The sequence below is a fragment of the Leopardus geoffroyi genome, chromosome A1, assembly GCF_018350155.1.
Source record: "Leopardus geoffroyi isolate Oge1 chromosome A1, O.geoffroyi_Oge1_pat1.0, whole genome shotgun sequence".
Taxonomy (NCBI): Eukaryota; Metazoa; Chordata; class Mammalia; order Carnivora; family Felidae; genus Leopardus; species Leopardus geoffroyi.
The window spans coordinates 177,989,648-178,015,591 of record NC_059326.1 but is presented as its reverse complement, the minus strand read 5'-3'; the positions used below and the strand labels follow the sequence as shown (position 1 = coordinate 178,015,591).

At 38.3% G+C, this 25,944-nt stretch overlaps 1 protein-coding gene across 5 annotated transcripts in view; it reads left to right on the top strand.

Moving 5' to 3' along the window:
* RANBP17 (RAN binding protein 17) overlaps positions 1-25,944 on the top strand; it is a 330,532-nt gene that overhangs the window by 241,753 nt on the left and 62,835 nt on the right. For all 5 annotated transcript variants that reach the window (XM_045501695.1, XM_045501687.1, XM_045501675.1 and 2 more), the window contains 4 exons: positions 2,916-2,979; positions 3,072-3,180; positions 15,434-15,537; positions 21,326-21,414. In XM_045501695.1, coding sequence (XP_045357651.1) covers positions 2,916-2,979; positions 3,072-3,180; positions 15,434-15,537; positions 21,326-21,414 — 366 coding nt within the window. The remainder of the gene's footprint in view (positions 1-2,915; positions 2,980-3,071; positions 3,181-15,433; positions 15,538-21,325; positions 21,415-25,944) is intronic.

The following is a 25,944-nucleotide window of genomic DNA, read 5'->3' as shown; positions in this document are numbered from 1 at the left end:
TTGTGTTTAGTGAGTTGATATCAGCCAGGCTGTGGAGTTTGCTCAGTCCTGGATGTGATGAAGGTTCTTTAATAAATTGGTCCCTCCTAAAAGAAAAGTTCCCCTGTTTTTTCTGGGACCTACTTCCAGTTTCCTTTGTATCTCAAGAAGCTAGTGATGGCTCTAAAATCACTGGCCTCTTTAAAATCAAATGGATATTATGTAACCTGATGAAAGCTTATGGTTTAGAGTCACACTCTTACAGTTAGAGTCACACGTGTTCCATGTGTGACCTTCACGAAATTCTCTGACCCACTACTGTAGACTCCTACTATTGGTCCTGTTACTGTCAGCCACCATTACTATGTTCACAGTCACGAGCTGTGTCGAGCAAGCCTCAGAAATCTGACCTAGTACTGCCACGGCACTAAAATGCTCCCACCCGGCTAAAGAGGTACAACTTATAAGAACCCTAGTCTCGTAGAGAAGAACAAGATGAAAGTAAAAAGATCATAAAGATGATGTATCCATTTGCCCTTTAAAAGAAAAAAAAACATTACAGACTCTCTTAAGGGGTATAACTAGCTTTGAGTTGAATTCCTATAGAGGAATATAAATATTCAGATGAATTCTCATTTTTTTCTTAATTGAAAAAAAGTAAAAATTTATTCTTAATCATTTTTTTTTTTTTTTTTTTGCTTTTGAATGTAATTAAGAGGCAGTGAGGCTGGCCTTGATACAAAGTGCACAGATGCAATTCTGTAGAAAATGTGTCTTTGGCAGATGAGATACTTCCTGTGAGTGTTCTGTTTATTGCTACCATAAATATTCCATTGTCAAAACACGACTTGCTGTTTATTAGTAGCACTGACAGGAAGATTCCTATTAATGGCAGCATTCTTATTACCCATAGACCCTGTCACTTTTAACTTTGCAATTCCAAGAGAATTGTATTTGGTAATTACTTAAGATATTTCCTAGTTTATTGATCCCCACCCCTGTTTAACTGAGTAAAGTTTGAAAGGCAGTTCTTCTGCTCACAGATTCACACAGGAAAAATAATCAAATCTCACCTTTTTTTTTTAAGTTTATTTAGAGAGAAAGCCAGCATGAGTGGGGGAGGGGCAGAGAGAGAGGGAGAAGAGAGAGAATCCCAAGCAGGCTGTGCACCATCAGCACAAAGTCCAACGTGGGGCTTGAACTCATGAAACTGTCAGATCATGACCTGAGCCGAAACTGAAGAGTCGAACATTTAACCAACTGAGCCACCCAGGCACCCCTCAAATTTCATTTTTATATGCAGAGAAAAACCTTTCTAGTTGTATTCTGATCTTCTTCATCTAAAAGCAGAATTTCCTTAGATTTCTACTAACTGGTCTCATCGTTTCATAGAATTCAATAATTTTCTCTTCCTGGTTAGTCTCTTATGGGTCAGTCCTGATCTTGTTCCCCTTCAGCCTGCCAGAAAAACAGTGCATTGAGCACCCACTTGACAGCAGTGCGCTGAGGAAAATGCATAGGCGCAGCCCCTGCCCTTAGAAAGTTTACCGTCTGACATGAAGGTGAACCAAATATACATGCTTACTATGCAGCTGGGATGGTTGCTGTAGAGTCAGAGGGACTTGAATCTAAATTATACTGTTTGTCTTTTGGAAAGTTCTATTTAATCTTTTCGAATCTGTTTCCTCATCAGAAAAATAGAAGTGATGCTACCTACCTCATGGGATTGTGAGAGTCAGCCCTGCAGGTAGCAAACATTCTGTACACGTTCGTTCTCTGCATCTTTGTGTCTTCCTCCCTGATTTATAATTGCCAAAGACATTTGCATCATATGATCCTCACGACAGGCCTGTGGGATAGCTTGGGTGATAGGTTTCACCCTTGCTTTTTGGAGAGGGAAACTAAGGCTCAGAGTGGCCGAGTACAGTACTCAGACTCAGAACCAGCTGGTTGGATGGGGTAGTCAAGCCAGAAGCCCAGCCTTCCTGACTCATGTCCAATGTCTTCTCTACTCTTACACCCACACCTGAGGGACTAAGTAAGAGAAGAGGGTGTTTGTATACTAAATAGACGTTCTTAGAACCACATCAGCCCTTCTTTGATGGCAGCATTAACCAGAATTATTTAGACCTTGTGATAATGTTTATGGTTTTTCCACTTTCTTCTCGTTCTGAGCTGAACTGTTCAGGTGAAAGTGTGGTACGGTAGAAGGAATGTGGCCTCTGTAGTCAAACCTCAGTTCAAATCTCAGCACTGTCTATCTATAGCTGTGTAATCTTGGGCAAGTAACTTAATTTCTCTGAACTTCTGTTTTCTTATCTATGAGTTAGAAATAAATAATATTGGACAGTGTAATTGTGAAGCTAGATGAATTAACAAATATAAAGTGTCTTACACCTACTAGAAATGTCGGGCTTGTCCTTCAATACTTGGTGACATGCATCAGCTACATCTTTCTAAGCATTCTCATCTTCATCTAAAGCAGAATTTCCTTAGATTTCTACTGACTGGGCTCATTGTTTCTTAGAATTGAATAATTTTCTCTTTCTGGGTAGTCTATTATAGGTCTTTTATAATTATTTTTTATGAAATAATATTAAGTGAAGAGAAGTTCTCAAGTTATATCCAAAATGTAGAAAGGGTCAGTTTTAATTTTCTACTATCAAGGCTTTAATAGTAAAGAAGTTTTTGTCTTAATTATAAAATTCATTTTTCCTTTCCATAACTAGAATATGTATAAGATAGGAAAAGTAATTGCACTGGTTAATAATGGATTATCATTCTTAACAGAATGAAAGACATTTCTGTAGGAATGCTCTTTAGAAATAATATTGATTCTTCGTAAATAGAAATTGATGCCATTATAGTGTTATTTTGTGATTGATTATCTATTGATAAAACAATTATATTTCCCCACATTCCTTAACTCCTATTACCTATATCCTTTTAAAAAAACTTGTGAAGATAGATGCTGTGAAATTCATGCTAAAAAACCACACGGTAAGTCTTACTTCCTTTAATTAATGACTAGAAATTTCTGGGTAGTTTAGGTAAAGCATTAATAACTTTGGATACTCTTTTGCTTTCATTAGAGTGAACACTTCCCCTTCCTTGGCATCAGTGACAGTTACAGTCTCAGTGACTTCAGGTGCCGAACAACCTTCTACACGGCCCTCACTCGCCTTCTGATGGTAGACCTAGGTAAGGTCAAGAATTTAAGCCTGATTAATAAGGGCTCGATGACATACTTGGGCAAACAAAGGAGAATACTAGTGAGCACCACATTTAAGTTACTAGAATTTATCATCTTTGACAGTTTTCTACAACTCTCCATGATTTGAGCATCAAAAGACAAATCTTTGTATTTCAAGTGGTATTTTTCACTTCAAATAGGACCTGCATTAATTCTTTACTTCACAATGTATTTTCTGGGTATCCTTTGATCCATTACTTGTACTACTGTGAATCTAGGTAATAGTCTTAAATATGGAAGAGCTTTACACCAGAGATTTTCTTTGTAATGACACTTAATCTAGAAAAAAAAATGGAAACAATGCAAATATCCAATAGTAGGGAATTGTACAATTATTGCACATCTACTTACTTGATGGAATAGTCTGTAGTCTTAAAATTGGGATTTGAAGATAATGCAATACATGAAATTTTATAACATTAAGTGAAAAAACTAGGTGTTAAACTGTGTAAATGATATGAGCATGCCGAGGGTGGGTGGGGAATGCATCCAAAAAAGACTTAAATTCTTTTAAAATGTTAAATATTGTTTTGGGCTAACTATACGTAGCTTTTTCTCATTCCAGATTATTTGACATTTTCTTTAAGGTATCACTTTTGTAATGGGAAAAAATATAACTTACTTAAAAATTTTTTTCATTGAAAAGCTGAAGTTAGCTAAATGTATCCACAGGTAGATAGTACCGTAGGATGGGCACTTAAGCCTCTGTGGTGACCATGTTACTCTGGATTCCCATCCCCATCGCCCCCCAGCCATGTTTGAATACTGCAGGTTAAATTAATCAGTTTATAGATACATGAAAGAGTTCAGTCAATGAAAATATCATCCTTAAGATGATTACTGATCCTTAAGATCATCCTTAAGATATTACTGATGATATTTTTTTCATTCTTTCTCTTGCAATATATTGATTGATCCATCAACTTAAATATGAATTTTTTTAAATACGATCTTACAAAAGGTGAAAGGATAAATAATTTTATTTTGCACATAAAAGACATTGCACCTTGTCGTAGAAAGGTGACTAAACCCTTCCCTGTTCCACATCTGCATTATTTCCATGCATTTCAACAGAATAAATTACCAGAGAGACAAACAGCCAAAAGTTGAGAGAAATGCATCTAGAATGATTAAGGAGCTTGATGCGATTGATTTCTAAAGAAAGATTAAAAGAACCATGTATGTATAACTTGGCTAAGTGACAACTAGGGCTTGAGGCAAAGAGAACTGTCTATAAATATTTGAAGAGTGTAAACCAGGCATGCAAAACCCAATCATCTGCTACCTTAGGCAAGTGGGAGAGCTGAGTGACAGCTTTGCATACTGCACACTGGCCTGGGTTACCTCTTGGCTGCTGCACTGGAGCAAAGAGGAGCAGCCCAACTCTGTCATTGTTCTCAATGATCCTTTAGAGAGCACACTGTGCTGAGCTCTCAGGGCAAAACAGAGACCAGCCAGGTGTACAGGCCCCTGCCCTCAAGGAGCTTGCCCCCTTGCTTTCCTCCCAGTTGTCCCAGCATTAAAGAAGACTTTAAAACCCTTGTCTAGACTTAATCTATTTCCTAAAGACTTAAAAATGCTCCTTTACTGACCCTGTCCGACAGTGAAAGAGGTGGGGAGACAAAAGCTAAAGAGAACGAGGTAGAGGAGATTTCCTGGAAATAGGTTCATGTCACGCACATTTTCAAGACCTAGAAATGGAGTAGGTCAAGATCCTTTCTCACATAGTCAGTGTAGACAAAAGAACCTTCCATAAATCCACAGTAGCTTAACAGCAGGTTGGCACTGCCGACATTCACCGCCCCTCCCCCCACTTACCACTGCATTGATAATTGAGAGTCATGGTGATGCCCAGAAAGACCCAGTGTTGCAGGCTGCCATCTTGAAGCCTACTTTTATTTAGTATCGCTCAGTGTAAACTGTGAGGTATGAGAAGCTGAAGTAAAATATCTAAACTTGAATAACTAAAAGAGGATTTTATTAGGTTTCTCAGGATTAGATTCCTTTGCGTTATCTAACTCATAACAATATAAAGTATAAATTGATATTTTCTTAGCTCGAAGTGTTTTTTAAAAGTAAATATCCTTTTAGATTGCAAGCGCTTTTTAGACCTCAGGGGAAATAGAGACAGACTATGTGGGAGGGCCTGGTACGTGGTAGGTGTTCCATACAAGTAAACTGAATCTGGCTATAGACAAAGTTAAAAACAATGGCAGCTACAGTCATGGAACTTTTACATTGTTTGAAAAGAAAGTCTTTGTTAGTGGTTTTCACTTTTTAAAATAATGGAGGTATATTATAAGCATCAAGGGATGATTTGTGGTATATATTACCAGAGCTTCTGTTCCTTGTTAGGAATCAGAGGTGCTCTTCTTCCCAAAATACATATTGAGCTCCTTCAGGGCATGGACTTTGCCGTTTTCACGTTTTCTAGTACCAGTCTCCTATTGCTACATTGTAGGTGTTCAGTAAATATTTAGTGAATGAATGACACAAAAGTGTACCATAACCAAGATGCCATCATCATAGCTCCTGGAATCAGCAATTCCTGCCAGGTTCTGTCTGGGAGTAACTTTGATCATTGGCCTCTCCACAACAAAACAATTCAAGTGGCTGATTACTTTCACAAGTGATCAACTACACTTGACCGCTCTTGTGCTTGATTAGTCACTTGTTGCTCTCTTTTTTTAAGCGTTACTACTTTATAGATGATCTTTTGATAAGTGTTGCTGAGCACAGTTTTGTTATTTTTTATTTTTTTATTTTATTTTATAATTTATTATTTGAAGCTGTGTCTCACAAACTAGGTTGACTGGAACGTTGCTCCCAGACTTCCTATATATGTGGCTTCCTAGTTTTCTGTTGTATTCAATGTCACGGAAACAAAGAAAACAGAGATGGTGCATTTGTCAAAAGAAGCACAGATCCGTGTATTAAATGAAGTAAGTGAAAATATTAGGTAATGAGAATTCTTCTCAAATTAAAGAAAAAGTAGGGAAGGACTTTTTATACCACTGACTTTTTTTTTTTTTTTTTTTTTTTTTTTTTTTTTTTTTGGTAAGAATCAAATTAACAAAAAAAAACAAAAAACAAAAAAAAACACCTAACCAGCCTGCTTGCAAAGCAAGGGATGTAATTCTCAGACTGCAATGTAAAGCATATTCTTTCTAATTGAATCTTACAAACTAAGCTGAGTATGTTGTGTACCAGCCATGCACATTGGAGTGATTAGGAAAGGGGAAAGAAATTGGGTGTCACATTAATTGGTGTTTACTTTGAAATGCATTTTGGTTTCTATTCAATAATTTGCACTTTGTATGAATTTAATTAGATGCTATGTGCCCCAGGTTGTATTTCAGATGAAAATGGGGGGGTTTTTTGGCAATAAACAGTTGTATCATTTTATCAAATTGCTCCTTGGCTACACTAGATGAAACGTTCACTTGTATAAAGAACAGAACTGAAAGCATTTCATCATCAGGACGATGATCTTTCATGTTGGCAATGTATTTCTGTATTCTAAGAAATTATAAAAATTAATGCAAAACCTCCCTTCACGAGATAGCATACATACAGAAGAAAATGGGTGACCGGCCATATGTGCACACATGTTAGCCCTTCCAAGAATCACTTAAAGTTCCCTAGGTTATTTTTAAATTAACTTTGTCAATCTAATAAACTAAAGGAAAGATAATATTACCCAAGCCAGTAAATGGAGAACCTCCAGGGAGCTGTTCAGTATAAAATACTTGAATAAATAAAACCTTCTATTTTGTTTAATTTGAATAGAGGTGAATTCAGTTGACAAATATTGGCGAGGGGAAGTGTGGAAAAGAACTACAACAAGGCTCTTTGTTCTGTGGAGAACTAAATAGTATTCATTGCAAATTAAGTTTTTACCAACCACAAACTTAGAATTACTCAGTGCCACTAAAATCGTGTTTCCTTGGTGTCACTTACAGTTGCTTTTCCTCGGACGTTTTGTGATTGCACCTTATCTTGAACTACCCAGATGAGAAGCTTGTTAATAGGATCCGAGTGAGAAATGCTTTCCTCAGACACTCAAACTCTAAGAAGCAGTCATATTTTGTAATGATCAAGGAATGCTAATATTAAAATGTTATTTATAGACATTACGAGATATTCTCCCTTTAGGGAGGAGCATGCCATACTATTCATCTACCTTTGTGACCTTTAATAGATAATCAGCACCTGAAGATATTTCTAGCTTAAATTTGAGAAATCTTAAAAAGTAAATGACTTGAATAAAAAGGGAAGAGTACTCTAGAAATAACTACTAATGATAAAAGTAAAAATACACGGAGGAAGGAAACTTTCCTTTTCCTTATTAATAACTAACATTTGTTTACAAATTTATAGTCTGCAGACCACTCTCACATACATTATCCTACTTGATCTTCACAAGAGCCCACGTGAAATAGGTATTATTGCACTGTTTATCTGTTAGAAAGTGGAGATTCAGAAAGATTAAATGGCTTGCCCAAGGTCAGTCACAGTCCTATAACTTCTAGCCCTGTGACCACACATTCTCATTCAATTCGCTATTACTTTGCCTTTCATATTCTCAATCAATTAGGAAAGGTAACTTTTTCTCTTTCCTTTTTATTTGAACTGTTTGGACTGAATGATTGATTTGAGGCTTGAGGGCAGTGAGAAGGGAGAAGGGATTACTTTCCGAGCTTCAATCAAATAAATAGATAAATTCACGTTTATTATTTGCCCTGTATAGGTATATTACAGTTCTCTGGTCAGTGAAAGTCAAATGTGGTTTTTAAGATTTGTTCTCATGTCTAATATTTGGCCAAAGCATGTTTATTCTCATGGATAAGAGAACACAGAGGTAGATGTCCCAGAAGGGTTTAGCAAGTGAGAAGCTTGATCAGAAATAACTAATGCTCTGATAGATAGGAAGAATACATCAATATATCACCTGTGTCCAGGACTTGGCAGAGACTATCTGGAAAACAGACATGGGGGGGGGGGCGGGGACTGGGCAATAAGGGGTAAAGAAGCAGCTGGAAATACTTAGAATCTATAATGAGATAATTAAGACTAATTAGCCGGCCCTGTAGGCAGAAAGCAGCCCATTAAGTCCAGATCCAGTTTTAATAACTTACCTGGTTTTGAGGGTAGAGAGTCCAGAGCCCCCCAGGGAATGAGATGCTTCAGGGATGCAACTTTTAGGTTAGGTTTCCTAGAAAAAGGAGTACAAGGGTCTGCATATTGGGCAGTGTATTTTTCTTCTGAGAACTAAAATAAACATTCTGGTTCCCTAGGGAGAGGAATCAAAGGGAGCCTCAGTTTTCTCATCTATGAAATGGAGGTATCTATCTTAAAGAATTGTAATGTGCTTTAAATAAGACGAAGGTGTGTGAAAAGGCCTGAAACAATTCCTGTCACAAAACAAGCACTCAGTATATATTAATTAAATAGAAATATTTATTGAATGTACAATTGGGGGCACTGACTGACACTGGAGCCTCAAAATGAGGTAAGTTCAGTCCCTCTAATACAGCTGCCTGCTCCGCCTTCGGCACTTGGGCTGTTATCTTCCGACGGAAGCAAGAGCCGATGACACTTGCTGACAGATACTCTAACAGCCCGCCCTACCTGAAGCCATAGTCCCAACAGAGACAGGTACAACTCCTAGGCTGTGTAGGGGGAAACTGAAATGAAAACTAAATTCTGGCCCAAGTTAGATCTAGCTAAGCACAATTCTCGAGGCTTATTCTAATAGAACTTGAGAGGTACTGTCCTAATGAAGCACTGGGGAACAGCACATGATGCAGGCCTAGGCCTGCAGAAGTCACTGGCTCTTTATATGCGACCTGTCAGTACTTGGTTTCAAATATATTGTTTTCTTCACCCAACTGCCTCTGCATCTCCTTGTTTGTCTCCCCTCTTAATTCTCTGTAGTTTGGAATAGAGCTTCATAACATTAGATCTGACCTTTACTAGCTATATTAGTTTCCGGTTACTCCTGTAACAAGTTACTGCAAATTTAACAGCATAAATATTACAGATTTATCATTTTACAACTCTGGAAGTCAGAAGTCCAAAATGGGTCTCAGTGGGCTAACATCAAGGTGTCAGCAGGGCAGTGTTCTTTTCTGGGGCTCTGGGGAAGAATCTGTTTCCTTGCCTTTTGCAGCTTAGAAGCCACCTGCTTTCCTTGGCTCATGACCCCCTTTCCCCAGCAACATCAGGTCAAGGCCTTCTCATGCTGCATCTCTCTGGTTTTCCTCATCTGCTTTTCTCTAACACTTTCAAGGACCTTTGTGATTACCTTGGACTCCTGGATGATCTTCTATTTTAAAGGCAATTGATGAGCAACCTTAATTCCCCTTTGTTTATAACCTAACATATTCACAGATTCCAAGGATTAGGACATGGGCATCTTTGGAGTCCATTATTCCACTTACCATACTAAACTATCACTAATACGAAAGCATTTCACACAATAGTTATCATATAATAAATCCTTAGTAACTTAGTAACCACCATTTATTATTACCATAATTATTTTATTTGTACTATTTGCTTCTCCTCGGCTACTCTCCCAAGTCCCCAGTAATGCAGCTGCTATTTGCATTTGAATTTGAGGAAATGAGAAGATTCACTGTTCTGCATACATTTAACGGTGGGGGAAATTTTGTTGGTGGTGGTTTTTTTTGTTGTTTTGGGATTTTTTCTTTTTTCTGAGATTCGCCTACCATAAAATGCACCCTGTATACATACAGTTCAGTGGTATTTAGTATATTCATAATATTCACAAGGTTGTATAACCATCACCGTTAGCTGATTTTAGAATATTTTCATCACCCCAGAAAGAAGTCCTATATCTTAAAGTAGTCATCAGTTACTGCCCTTGGCCCTAGCCCCTGGTAACCACTAATCTACTTTCTGCCTCTATGGATTTGCCCATTCTAAAAATTTAATATAAATGGAATCACATAATATGTAGCCTTCTGTGTGTCTTCTTCCATGGAGCATAATGTTTTCAAGGCTCATTCATAGTTTAGCATGTTTCCATACTCCATTCCTTTTTATGACTGACTGGTATTCCATTGTATGGCTAGACCACAATTTGTTTATCCATTTATCAGTTGATTAACAGTTAGTTGGATTTTCACCTTTTGACTATTACAGTAATGCTAGTATGAACATTTGTGTATAAGTTTTTGTGTGAGCGTATGCTTGGAATTTGCTTGAGTGTATACCCAGGAGTAAAATTGCAGAGTCAAATGGCAATTCTGTGTTTAACTTTTTTAGTAACTACAGTGGCTGCATCATCTTATATTGGCTGTACCATTTTACATTCCCACCAAGCAAGGTCTTAAGTTATATAAAATAACAAATGAAGTGTCTTATAAATAAAATATCTGAGAGCCAACATACTAGAAAAGGTTACTATTTGTATTTTAATGTGACTTCTCTGAAAGAAAAAAAAAACTTGAAACTCATAAAATGCATAACTTTCTGAGGGATCAGATCCCCAAAATCCAGTAGAGGGGATTAGCTTTGGGTTTTACCAGAAAGCTGAACAACTTATCATTTTTATCTATGCATGACTGAGAACTTAAACAGTGTTCTGTTACTATTGACTTTTCCCGATGCCAGTGAAAATATTAGTCTGCAAATTGGCACTTCACCTTCAAATCATACTGATTTCTGGGCCCCGGTCGGAAAGAAAGAGGAGCAACTTCAATTATTACTCATAAAACAATCACCTATACATTGGGCATGCTAAATATATGACTACATACTTGAACATGAAGTTGTGTATGAGAGTGAACTCATGTTTTTTCCTTTCATATCAGAAGCAGCAACTGATACCTCTAAGGGTAATACAAGTGAGGGGAAAAGCCTCTAATGTTGTATAGAGTTGTTTGCACGACATAAAAATTCCAGCTTCGATGATACAGTATATCACCTTGTGGTAAGAGAGCAACAGTGCTATAACTGAAACAAATATTTCTGTAGAAGTCACGCACCAGTGTGTTCTAGTTGCCCACCTTAAGCTCAAAGGATTGCTGACGAATTCCTTTCTCCCCGCCAGAACCCAGCTGATTGTTCTTCACCCTCTTCTAACCTTCATGCAGCTCTAAACTCAAGATTCTGTGCCCCTGACATCACTGCCCACCTCTGGTACCTTCCACCCCGCTGGAGACAGGGGGAAGAACATGAGATTGGAAGTAAAGCTGACCTAATTGTGGCTTGTAGCCCACTGACATTTAGCAGCCCGACGATGTTGGGCAAGCCACTTAACTCCTTTGAGCCTCTCTGTTCACTTGCAAAATGAAGGAAATCATCTTACAACTCCGGAGGATTGTTGGGACCATTCGTGACTTGCAGCAGTGCTTTGAACCTAGGGACAGCTCCATGGGTGTTCAGTAAATCAAGTATCAAACTCATTGCCTTCACATAGTAAGCACTCAGGAAATAACTATTGTTAGCCAGTCACTACATGACTATTTCTTGAATGCCAGACACTATTCTAGGCACTGGGATATAGTCATGACCACAACAGATGAAGTTCCTTCACCAAGGAGCTTACGTCGTCATAGGGAAGACCATGAATTAACATATGTGAATATACAGCCCAGTCACAGGAAGTCCCATAAGAACAATAAAGTAGGTTATGGGAGTGGAAAGTGGTTGGGGGTCTGGGGCAAGTTTTGTGGTAACGTTTTAGGCAGAGTGGTCAGGGAGAGCCTCTCTGAGGACATGACATTTAACTAGAATTTCTGTTCCCATCCCTGTCTTCAGTATTTGCTCTTTGACTTCTCCCTGCACATTTTGGTGGCTTGTCTTCTATGCTCTTGATTTCCCTATAGCCTCAAACTTTGATTGAGAAAAGAGAGGTGTCAGGAAGGTTTTTGATCTGTGGCTCCATGTATTAAGTGAAGGGCTGAATGGTAAAGTCCCGAATTTGTCTTTGTGCTGATTAAATATCTATACCTTGGGAAAGCTTTGCTCCCTAAAGAAGGGTATTGGGGGGACAACCTGGCTATCACACTTTATTTGATTCCTGCAATTGCCTAAGTCCATATAAAACTCAGAACAGCAAAAATATTAACGGCTGTCATTTATCCAAAACCAGAGTGCTAACAAGTAGCAGAGCCAAGATTCGAGCTTAGAACCTTGAAACATCCACTCTTTCCTGTACCCTTCTCTGCCTGCAGTGATCATCATCACTGTTGTTATTAGTAATTCCACATTTAGAAAATGCTTTATCTTAGAAGAGTAAGATTACATAGTTCAAATATAATGTGTATTTAAATATACATAAATATATATTACACTATACATAAATAATAACATTATTAAATATTATGTATATTTAAATTCACCTTTATTGAGCAACTACTTTTCATTCAGATACAGCATTTCCCTCATATATGCCAGGCACTGTTCTGGGTGCTAATACTATAATCCTAGCGCTACCACTACTATTTATTGAGCATCTTCTATTTTTTTCTGTGTTAGAACTTGTAATATTCACAACGATATGTATTTTAGCCGTATTTTGTAGATGGAAAACCTGAGACTCAGAGTGATTAGTGAATATCCAAAGTTCAACAGTAAGTGGTGGAGGCAGATGCTGGGTCTGTTTATTGCTGAGCCTTAATGCCTGCATTGTTCTCCTTCACCGAGAAATACAAGGGTGCACAGTCTCAGCTCTCCAGAAGCAAAGCCAAAGATGCTATCAGTGTAGGCTGACAGATCTAATAATTTACATACACACGTTATAGGTTGTATTTCCTTTCATCCCCACAGTACCCCTCATCAAATGGCGGTAGTGGTGGCATGATGTCAGGTGGTAGTATTGGTGTTACTAGCTAGATGCCAGAATACCTGCAGTCAGAGGCAGACTGATCACGGCTACTTGTTGTCAGGAGTCAGCCAAAATGCTGTGGGAACCCAGTGGGCGATGTGGGAATGCTTGAGGTGGGGCCTGAGAGAGTACTTGGAGGTGAGCTTCGCTCAGATTGGGAAAGCTTCTTTTTGAGCTGGGCTCTGAAAAGTAAGACTGCCTGGAAAGGTCTCTAATGTGATCACCAGTTACCAGAGGATGTAGTTAAGGGAAATAGCTTGGTCACATAGCCAGTTGACAGAGCAGGGATCATCATTTGGTCAGCCTTACCCTTCAGCTCGAAACCTGACCCTTGTTTAGAATAGCATACCAGGAAAGTCTCATTGGCCTTTCAGTATCCCTTTGTGAAGAAAGTTAAGTCTGTGATTCTTTTGGGTTCTGGAGACAAAGTGCATAAGGTTCATGGGGAAAAGAAGTAACAAAAGATCAGGGTCAGCCAGATTGGCCACTCCTTGAGAGTCAAAAGATCCTGGTTGTGCCATGGACCTTCTGTGTTATGTGGCCTTGGACCTCAGTTTCCTTATCTGTAGAATGATGTATATAGGCCAGTATTTCTCAAATATCTGCATGCATCTGAATCACCTGGAAGGCTTCTTAAAACCAATTGCTAGACCCCCCACCCCCAGAGTCTCTGATTCAGTAGATCTGGGGTGGGACCCAGGAATTTATAAATGATAAACTCTCAAGTGGTTCTGATGCTGCTACGCCAGGGACCAAACTGGAGAACCAGTTCAAATATAATGGGAATCTCTGAGCTCTCATTGCCTCTGTGAGCCTCTGTTTAAAAAGTGATAGCATCAAAGTCAGGAGGTCTGGACCATAGAGTTCCACCTCCGACTAGGTATACTACTTTGAGCAAGGCACTTAACCTTTCTCTGCCTGTGTCTGTATCAGTAAAGTGGGAGACTCACAATTCTCAGTGGCATAGGAGAGAGGAGAGAATCAACTCTCTCATTTAAGAGCAACCCGTTATGAAAAGAATACTATATAAATTGTCAGTTATGTAGCCAAGATACGGAAGCAACCTAAGTGTCCATCGATACCCAAATGGATAAGGAAGATGTGGTGCACGTACACACACACACACACACACACACACACACACACACACACACTGAAATATTACGTAGCCACAAAAGAGGATGAGATCTTGCCATTTGCAACAACATAGATGGACCTAGAAGGTGTTAAGCCAAGTGAAATAAGTCAGACAGAGAAAGACAAACACCATATGATTTTATTCATAGGTAGAATGTAAAAAAAAAAAAAAAAATGAATACACAAGCAAAAAGCAGAATCAGACTGTAAATACAGAGCAACAAACTAATGGTTACCAGAGGGAAGGGAGGTGAGGGAATGGCAAAACAGGTGAAGGGGAGAGGGAGATACAGGCTTCCAATTATGGAATAAGTCGTGGGAATAAAAGGCACAGCATAGAGAATATAGTCAATGATATTGGAATAGGGCTGTATGGTGACAGATTGTAGCTACACTTGTGGTGAGCAGAGCATAACTAGAGGTTGAATCACTATGTTGTATACCTGAAACTAATGTAACATTGTGTCAACTACACTCACATATAAATGTTTTCAATAAAAAATAGTCATTTGTGCATATCCCATGTTTGAAGTAAAGATTCTGCTCTGATGGAATATTTGAGGTAACTGGGTCTACCTTCCAAGTGAAAGAAACAACAGAAAATGTCTCCTTTCCATGAAGAAAAGGAAGCTTAGTGCAAGAGGAAGTGTGCCCATGGAGAATGTACTTAAAATCCAAATGACCCATGAGGGACCCCATCTTATTTGGCAGATAAAAGTTTCCCTGCTATCTATTTAACAAATTAATAAAAAAGAACATAAATAAAAGGGAATAATAACTTAGAGCTATCTGGGCACCTGAGTCTGTGAGCCCTTTAGGGCCTTGGCACCTACAGAGGAGGGGAAAAAAAGATCCTTGTCTCTGAGGCTTTGAAAGTGCCTTTCCTTGAGGCATTGGGGAAGCTCTGGGGGCACTAAGAACTGAAGGTCTGAGTGCCTGGGGCATGAGTCTGTTTGATCCAATAAAGAGCCAGGAAAAAAAAAATGGCTGGTAAGTAATTTTGCTATTTCATTTTGCTGCAAAAGAGAAGGCAAAACACCAGAATATTCAATGAGCCAAACAAAGTACAAATGTGCCATGAGTATGAATGCAGGCTGCCCCCTTCCCAGGGAACGTTTCTAAGCCCGAACGAAGCATTCACCGCTGAGGCTAATGTACAATAGCATGCATTTTAAACCATGGTGACCCTTTTGTTTTTCTGATAGGCGAAGATGAAGACGAATTTGAGAATTTCATGCTGCCTCTTACAGTCTCTTTTGAAACGGTATTACAAATATTCAACAACAACTTTAAACAAGAAGATGTAAAGGTGGGTTTGTTCCCAAACACGATGAGAGATGATTTTGCTCATTCTAGGATATCCAGATCCACAAAAAGGTTCTGCGTTATTTGTATGTGCTCTGTGCCTCATCGGTCTTGCTTTCTCAGTCGCCATGTGTCTTTGAGTTGTACTTTTCCTACCAGTACTCTTTTATTTTCTTCCACAAACTGACTTTGAGGCCAGTGAGTGATTTTGGACACTTGATGATTGGGTGATTTCTCCCTCATGGCAGTTAGTATCTTTAAAAGAACGCTTCTTGTGGGTACCCCACTTTAAACGCCCCTATTCCGGCACCTACCCTGCACTGTATGTTTCAGCATATTTATATGGAGGAATGCGCAAACATGCACATGCTAAAACACTACATCTCTAAATATGTTTTTAAACAAGAATTTATATAAATCAAGACTTTATTAAATGGCTAGGCATATATGTATAAATAGGAGCTGGTCTTGAAGTATTGCGTTCTTAAACTGAGCAAAGTGATTAGGATAACTGATAGCTAAATAAGGTTTTTATGCGCCTGTGGGAGCCGTATTAGGATTGATTTGACAAGTCTGTTCAGCTGTGGCAGCAGTCACACTATCCAAGACAACATTATGTTTTATTAGTAAAATCCTTAAGTGTAGCAAGCGATTTGTGACAAAACAGCCCCAGATTTTAATGTGGGGGGTGGGGAACACAAGATTGCAAAACAGGAATAGCATCGTCTAAAACCATAATGCATCTGGGCTCTATTAAACAGATTGACACTAATTATTATTTTTAAAAGACTAATAAATGTACTCCAGAGAAGGTGGGCACCTCTGTTAGTGATGCTTGAGTCCTATTTTATTGTTATTTGAAATAAGTTGAAAACATTAACCATCATTTTGCTTGGTTTCTCTTCTCTCTACAAAAAAAAAAAAACAAAAAAAAACTTAGCTCTGAGAAGCCAGATAGTAAAACAATAGCCTTTGATGGTTATTTTACTGTAATTCTTCTACCAAAAAAATAATTAGCCAAATGCTATACCTCTTAATTTGAAATAGACTTTTTTGAAATGGATGTTTATCAACATGCAATAGTCACAGAATTTTAAAACCAAAAAGGATCCTAGAGATTTTCTTTGTGTTCATAATCTTGCTAAAATTCTTCACCAGACTTTCTATTCAGGTTAGCTATGTTTTTGAGATGTCTTCCAAATATGTTTAAGGGCCAACAAAATCTTTGCAGCTTTGAGGTGGCTCTGGGTGCCCTTTATATCAGACAGAAGCAGTGAGGTTGAAAAACATCATCTTTCTAAAAATTACATTTGTCTCATTTGAAGATTTCATTATACTCCAAGCCCATTTTGATGTAATCCCATCTAGTTTGATAGAAACCATCTTCCTAGAGTCATTTTTAATGGAGTTCCAGTGATATATCCCTAAACCAGCAAGTTCTTAACGACCCTGGAAAGTGACTGCTTGATTACACTTTAACGGTATTTGCAAATAAAATCACAAGTAATTAAGGGGAAATCTCCAGGCTTTTGAGCAAGTTTGATGCATGATAACTGCCTGATTCAGCTTCATCTAGAGTAATGCTGTGTAGGCAACAGCTACTGAGATCAATAGCAACGTAATGATAGTGGCAGAATTAAGTGAGTAACCTGAGAACTGTGCCTCAGAATGCATGCAGCTGCCACGAACCAGGGCCACACAGTGCACTCCGTGCTTCCGTCCTAAATGTTCATCAAAAGACGCCCTGCAGGAAAATGGAGTTAGATGCTCTTTATTGCTGATCGTGTCTCTTGCCACATTTATCAGGGAAATTGGATTAGCAGTTGGCAGCTGCAGGTAGACAAGATTCTGCAGTGATTAAATATGCAGCTTGGCTGCATTTGTTGTGACAGACCTTTAGTAAATTCTACTGTAAGCACCATCTGTCTAATTTGTATCAAGAAAACTTGGTGCTGTAAGCTACCGATAAAGAACTAAATCTGTTGCTTTATCATAAACAAAACTTTTGCACTAAATGCTTTTAAATGTAATTTATTAGGTTAAGGCTATTTTTCTATCACGATGAATAAATAATACATGCAAAAGTGCTTTCAGGTACTTCATTTTGCAAGTACTAGAGATAAAAACAGTTCTGTTTTGTTCTTCAATAAAGTATTTAGTATTCCAATCCACAGGAGGTGATGCTGTTAAAATATCTCTATGAAAATGCCGCAGGACTGCCAAATTCATTTAATTTGCAACCCTTACCAGGATTTTCTAACTCCCTATTTATAGATATTTTTCATATGCGGATTTCAGGATGAATGTAAACAGTGAGGACCTGTGTTGCCAAATTGAAAAATGGTTGCAAGGGGTAGAAATGCTGCAAAACTCTTAAATTTATAGCTTTGTGTTCTTACTTAGTCCTAATAAAATTGAAGAGAACATTGAATTTTTTGTCTTGGGTTTTTCTCTTCACAGCAAAGGGAAAAAAGAAAGAAAATGCTGTGACAAATCCTGGCTCCGAAGCATTAGTTCGAAATATATGTTCCCCCCCCCCCATAATTGTATCCATAGTAAAATATAGTCCAGTACTCCCTTGACTCATGCATCATTTTTGATTTGGCCGTGACGTCATCGATTTTAAGGAAAATGAATGAAAACTTCTCGGAGGAAGAGGAGCAGTTAAATAGGAACCTGCTATCTTTAGTCCCTTCGTAAAAACTCCACAATGTTAAATTATTTAAAATCCTTGATTTTCAGCATGCGCACATTAAAAGTTTTCGCACTAAGTGCCAAATGTTGCAAACAGCACTTTAACAGAATGATTTTGCTTTGATCCCTGTAGCAGTTCCTGAATAATTTATCACAGGTTATTGCCTTAATTCTGGAGAGGGATAGAGCAATAAAGGCAGATGAAAACACTCCAGTTGAAACACCTTGGGGCCTGCTCATTCCTCTGACACGGCTCTTTTGTTGGAACTATTTAGAGGTTATTAAGATGTGTCTCCAGAATTAAGAGTATGCTGTAAGGATGAAGACAGCCATCTTAATTCTAAAGACAAAGCACAATGACCCTTCACCTTCTTTTTCTTTGTTGTTATTATATAGTAGAATTATGAGGATAATATTATAGCTGCCCCCAGTAGTGCCACTACAGTAAAGGGTCTGTCAGACTTTCCATTAGAAACCCTGTTTTGGGGGTCAGGGTGGAAGGAGCCGCGTTTCAGCCGTTTCCCAGCCCATTCGTCTCACGCTTGGTACACAGACAACTGTTCGCCATGCAGCCCGCTGAAGCACGGAGCGGCTTCTCCTGGAGCTACCCGCAGGGAATCCTTGGGATTACATACCCCAGACCTCCCCAGCTCCCCAAAACAGCCTCACTGAAAATATAGGGAGCCTCTCACTTTTCAGATCAATCAAGTGTGTTGACCAACGGCAGCTGTCCTGTAGGACAAAGGCAACTTTTGAAATAAACCCCTTTGTACTCTTTTAAATGAGATGGTGAATTGTGGCTCCTCCTTCCCTAAATTTCAATCAGACCGCCTCTTGTTCTCTGAGATCATTCAGCAGTCTGGTTGAACTTCTGGGGAGCGGTTGTCCTGTCTAATACCAGAGCTGGCTATGTTTTGGCTACCAAGAAAGTACTCCTGTAGTGTTGTTTGAGTATCTGTATAGGTTGTTTCAGTACTCTTGCTGCCTTAAAATAAAAGAGGTTGTTTGAGCCGAAGCATCTGTTTCTTACATTAACACTGTATTTTCCTGTCCAGTTGCATCTACTGAAAAGATACATTTACTTGTTATGTTGTCATGTGCTTCCTCTGCTCTGTAGTAACATTTTCTAAAATTAAACCTTGATATAATTTCATAGATTCAGGTCACTTAGAGCACTTTTATTAACTTGGCATCTTTTAAGGAGGAAAAAGCTGTGATAGAATAGAATGTCAACCTTTTTGTGTCATGAAGATAGTCTAAGATATTTTAAGAGTCCCTTGCACTAAGCATGAAGAAAGTAAACTCATGGTTCCTGTCGACTAATTTAGAGCTGAATGGTGGGTGCCTTACGTACATGTGGAAACAATATTATTTGAAGAGTAGCCCGTAACCTCTAAGTGTATGTAAAAATATACCGAAAGCCCACTGTCATAGAAAGACTGCAGAGCTATAAATACTCAAAATAGAATTGTTCGAAGAAGCTGTCTTAGAAGACGTATTTTGTTCTTGAGGTTGTGAGAAAGGTGGAAAGCTGCAAAAGAGGGGAACAAGTTCCAGGTGGTGAAAAAAGGTTACATAAAAGGCAAAATGGCTTTTTTAGAAAAATAGCAGGTCACATGAGAGAACTATAAGGTGTGAGCGGATTCTAGAATAAAAGGACTAGTGACATTACGAGAGGGAAAAGAATGAGTCATTTAAAGAAGCAGAAACAAATACAGGGTTTACCGATTCAGAAAATTCAGATTACCATCATTGTATAAACCGTTAGACAGTTAGAAACTAAATATTTTATGAACAACTTCCAGTTATATGGAGTCACCTTTTGGGTACAGGGGTCGGGAGACGATCAGAAATTACAGATACTTCTGACAGATAAACTCTTCTTTGCTACTTTGAGGTGTTATTTAGCCATTAAGATGAGGCTTAGGATTCACTTCCCAGTGCTTGATGATAATTTAAATGCCTTCCTATTACAAGATTTTCGCTTATTACCAAAGTGTGAGGAAAACAAAAATCAGGTAAAAGGGAAAGTTCAGAGCCCATTTCCTGGCAGAATATTTCTACTGAAACAGTACCTTCAGAAATCACAGTTGCATATCTCAATTATCCCACCCCCTTGTTTTGCAATTATGTTTATTTGTGCTCTTTGTTCTGACATTCTAGCATCTGTTCGTGGGTTTTCTTTTTCTCTTCCCAAGCATCATCCTAAGGACAGCTTAATTAAGAGTCCAGAGTACAAGTCAGATCTCTTTTATTTTATTTAAAGAGTCGAGGTGTTTTTTTTTCTCCTGTCTCTGAAACTATATAAATTTATGGAACATACAGTACATGTCAGGCTCGTGTTAGACATTCTTTATGTAAGTTTATTAAATTGATTCCTCACAATGCCCCTGTGAAAGAGGCAATATTAGCCCCTTTTATAGATGAGAAAGCTGAGACTGGTAAATTGCCTTGCCTGAAGTCTTACAATAAAGCAGCAGAACTGGGATTCAGATTCAGGTCTTCTGATAACCAATACAGATCTCTTTCCTTACATCTTTTCCTTGCTTGGGGAGCGCGAGTGCCATTCTCGGTATGTCATGGGAGCAATAGGTCACCTAGACAGTTTTACTTTGTCCTAAGTTACTAGAGATATTCTTTAGGGATCTTTAAATAAATGCCAGTGTGCTTCCAGGATAGACTCCAGATTGCATAGTGGGACTGATTCATGCAAGCCGATGTGGTTAAGATTTGCCATTATTAAATAATGTCTAGACCCTGTGCATTTTCTGTTCTGTGAAATTATCAATCCTCATCTCTTGGGTTTTTTTTTTTTTTCTAATTTGGCATGATTTGGAAACAAAGTATATTAAGAATCTAAATGTTCCTAAACTACTGGAATTATGACTTAGCTCAATTTATAAGAAGCAGAGTAGAGTTGGTCAGCAGATTTGATGGTCTGTTTAAAAGGGTCTACGGTTTTCTATAGAAAGGGATCTGAGCGAGACATTTTAGCTAATGAATCAAAATCAGATATGTGGTCATTATTGCCTGATTATTACTCCATCTGCTCTGTGCTAACGTGAAAATCAATTACTGTGTCTCTTTCCCACTGACAGCGTATGTTGATCGGGCTGGCAAGAGATCTTCGAGGGATTGCCTTTGCACTGAACACAAAGACCAGCTACACCATGCTGTTTGACTGGATGTATCCTTATTACACTGTGACAATACCAGCTCTGTGCACAGAGGGATGCCAGGCCCCTCGCTTTCGTTTAATAGTATGGCACAGTAGGGAAGAGGAAACAAAGCTAAATGAACTAATGTGTAATCAGCTAAAAATTACAGCACAGTGGCAGCAGTGCAGATAACTGAGCACAGCATTTGGAGACCCAGCTCAGAGAGGTCACTTTTTGGTGCCATTAAATATTGACAACTTAAAAATCACGTTCCCAAATGATTGTTTATGTAGGGATTGCAGGGATAATCAGGCTAACGTCTTTAACTCAGGATCAATGAATCTTACCATTTGGCATATTCGAGGAGATTTGAATTTCTGTTCCATCTCAATTAGCAGGGCTGAGCAGGCTACTGTGCCTCTTTGAGGCTCAATTCATCATGCTACAGCTTTTCACCATCATGAAAATATTAATGGAGATGAAAAAGGGGGAAATAAATGGTCAGGAGTTTTCATTTAGTATAAATTCTGAATTTACCTTTGCCAAGGCTTAGTACAGATAGCAACATAAATAAACAAAGAAACAAACATCCCTGGCAGAAATGCCTCATCATGTAAGAGTGAGACAAACGTGGACTCTGGTATCAGAGTAGGATTGAAATCCAGCTCTCCACCTTGGCAAGTTATTTCTCTTCTCTGAGTCGTGGTTTTCTCATCTAAAAAAAGGGACATCCAGTATAAGGGCTCACTGGGACCATTAAAATAGGTAACACACTTTGTGTAATGTCTGGAACATATTTGGGAGTCCTAAGTGGTTGCTATTAATATTGTTTTAGTAGTATTGTATGTATCCTCTTTGATCCTAACAGGAAGTGACAATTTATAAAGTCATGTAAGTGTAATATGTTTTCATGCCTTTATACATAAAACTATCAGAGCACTTAAGAAAAATTCTGTAGCCTTAAAGCAATTGTATGTTTTAAGTTACACTGTTTCTCAGTTGCTCTTTTCAAACCCTCCTTATCCAAATTGCAAAAGAAACTTCTTTTTTTTATTGTTTATTATTTGAGAGAGAGAAAGGATCCCAAGCAGGCTCTGCATTATGAGTATGGAGCCTGACATAGGACTCGATCCCACGGCTGCAAGTTCATGACCTGAGCCCAGATCGAGTCGGACACTTAACTGAGCCACCCAGTCACCCACACTACAAAAGAAACTTCTTGAAAGCAATCTTTCACCACGGATCCCCAGTTAGGCCAAAAATATAGCTAACAGGGGATCTGGGCATGGTTTAGGGAAAACTCTATGCATTAAAAAAAAACTTTTCTAACATTAATTGAATACCGACTTACATTTTTAGTTACTATTAAAACCTACTTCATCAGATATATGTGTTCATAGAAAGGTTAGAGGTAAGTGTTTTCCATGTCATTGAAGAACCATGTATGTCTTTATATCAGCATACCAAGTACATGTACAGAGGCTGTAGGTTTTAACACAGCAAGTCCTACAGTTGTTTTAACTGTGAAGAATAAACTGAGATTACGTATTACTTTTTTATTTATCTAAAAACAAACAGAAGCTTATAACGTGAAAACTTTCATTTATTTGAAAAAAATCGTAGAAGCCTAGTTTTGGCACTCTGGAATGGATGGTGATCTTGACAGCAAGCTGCAACTCTAGGATGTCCATCAGTTAACGTTTCCTGTGTCCCTCCTCAGCGGTCCCAACCAAGAGTCAAGTCCAGAACCTCTCCCCTCAGTGTCAAAGAATATAAATATCTGCCATAATCGATACCGCCTAAAATTCATAGAACATATTTAAGTCTTTGGTTAAGTCTGTTTTCCATGTATTTCCTCACTAAGCTCCTTCTTTTTGGCACCTGTCTGAAGTGAAACTTTTGTCCAGCAGATGGCAGACAATAGCAAATGGAAGGCCTTGGGACTTCATGTTTTGTTTTGAACTGGAAACTATTGTCTCCTCCATGTGACCATAGATGTTGATGTTATTAGGGTCAGTGGCAGAGGGCGAAGTGTCAGTTACGCAGGGAGCTGTGTTAGATTGCCAAACAGGATGGCTTGGTACGGGCTTTGCTTATAATAATTGAGTTTCAGTAGCAAATCAGCTTCCTTGGGAAAAGGCCAAAGGCTTTTCATAATTGTATTGACAACAAAATGAATATGATAAATGGTGTTCATTCAGTTGAGACAAGATTTATAGTTTTCCTTTGGGCAAGGGATGAAGAGCAAATATTTATAATAATAGTAAAATTTGTTTAAAAGTTACATTATTTGATCATTCAAAAAGCTTTATTAAAATATTTTGAAATACTTTAAGCAGTTTCAGGTGATAAAGTACAGATTCTTTTCAAAGTATTCTAATAATGTAAAAATGAATAAGGATATGATAAAAAAAAAAACATGGATATGAAAGTCATTTATTCTTCCTGAAATATTGATATGTCAAACCGTCAGTGATGATTCCTACATTACTGCCAGGGAAAGTTTATTTTTGCCTTTTATCCACATAAATGTGTGTTCTTTAATTTGTTATACAGTCCTTAGCATGCAGAAGAAATGTCCTACAAGAGCACATGTCATCTTAAAGTCAAAATGCATTTTATTTATGGTGATTATTTGATAAAGTGCTATTTTAGTGGTTAGCTCTTTAATTCAAAAACATTTCTGTAAACACTGACTGCATTAACTGCTACACGAACTGCATTGCTTATCACTGTCCTTCCAAAACTAAATTGCCTGAAACTACATGGCAAACATGTTGATAAATTGTTCTACTCCTGGAGAATTGAAGAATCCCTAATACACTTCTTTGCCCATATAGTGAGAACACAATATAAAAGCACCTTACCTTGTAGCGCATTTAGTCACCTTGTTTAGAGTCTTCCCAGATCATGCTTAGACTGAAGTATCAAAAATCCAGGCAGCAATTGGGGGAGAGAAAAAAAGGAATGCGTATGATGCTATTTCCTTCTGCTCAGTCCTTTCACTTGTCATAATCTGATCTCTGAATCCACTGTTTTTCAGTCAGGTAATTGAAATACTGAATATGCATCAACACATTATAAAAAGACAAGTCAAGACCATATGTAGATGTGTAGAAGAGCACAGACTTGAAAACAAAACAGTCTTGGATTCCAGTCCTGGTTTTGCCACTTAACCCGAGGCTCAAAAAACAAACACAAAAACCTGTGGGCTCTTGGATAAGTTACTTAATGTATCAGAATCACAGTTTTCTCTTCCACAAAACAGAGCTAATCATACCTGTCTAACAAGTATAGCATAAGAAATGAGTGAATGGGCGTATATAACGGCCTAATCCAATGTCTGGCACAAAGTGGATACTCCACTAACTGTTGTTAGTTCTTTTCTCTAATATGAAATGAGACAAAGGAATCCCATTTGCTCACTTATTCAGCAAATTTGGCTAAGGACTGTGCTAGGTTTCATGAGGGATGTAGATTACTTAGACTCAAATCTTACCCCAAAATGAGCTTCTAATTAAATAGAACCTGTTAGATACCTACAAAAATGACTGTAATAAAATATAGAAGGTGATAAGTGCCATAACAACAGATACAAATAGAGTGATTGCATTTAGCTGGGGAATCAGGAAGGTTTCTGTGAAAGTACAGATATTTCTCTGGATCTTACCAAATGCATAGGATTAGAGTATTGGAACTCTGAAATAAGAGGTTTTCGGTTGGCCTAAGCACAGGGTTTGGAAGGGGGTAGTGGAGAAGATGTTTTGTTGTAGATACCACTTATTTTGTGCTTGCAAATGCAGGTTGTCTGGGACCCTTGAATATCAGGCTAAGGAATTTAGACCCTATCCCATAGATAGCATGGAGCAGTTGTTGTGACTGCCTAACCAAATCAGAATTGTACCTCAAGAAGGAAGTAATTGGCATTATGTTGGACAGACTGAAATAGGGAAGAAAGTAAACCTGAAAAAAAAATCACTGTTCGGCAAGCACACAGTGCTGTGTGCTAGGCCTGAGGAATGAGTAAAAGGATTGCTTCTCACAAGAACGAATAAAATGGATCACTCTTTAGAAAGTCACCATCTCGTAGATATGACATACAACTAATGAACAGTCAATGGGTTGTCACAAAGATGGCACGCAAAAGACCATATGAACACGTAAGAGGAAGAGATTGGCTTTTGGGCAAAAAAAAAAAAAAAGTCGGCTTCCCAGGGAAGTGAAAGTTGGGCGAGGTGTTGAAAAATAGACATTTGCTAGACAGGAGAGAAAGACTTCCAACAGCATTTGCTTTTGTGAAAAAAAAGTACACCTGTTTCACATTCATGGAGTACCTTTAAAATAATCTCTGAACTGGCTGGCTGTTTCTGTTCTGGAACCACATCCTCATACCCCTATCTCTGAACGGTTTTAACAAAAACTCTTTTGTTGCCTTCTAGGATGTTACTGTGCCTTCCCTACTGTGAGATCCCAGAGGGAAAGAATTATGTGTTTTCCCATTTCTGTTTCCTTGGGGTCCAGTCATACTGACTGCTGGTTGTGTGGATGGATGGGTGGTC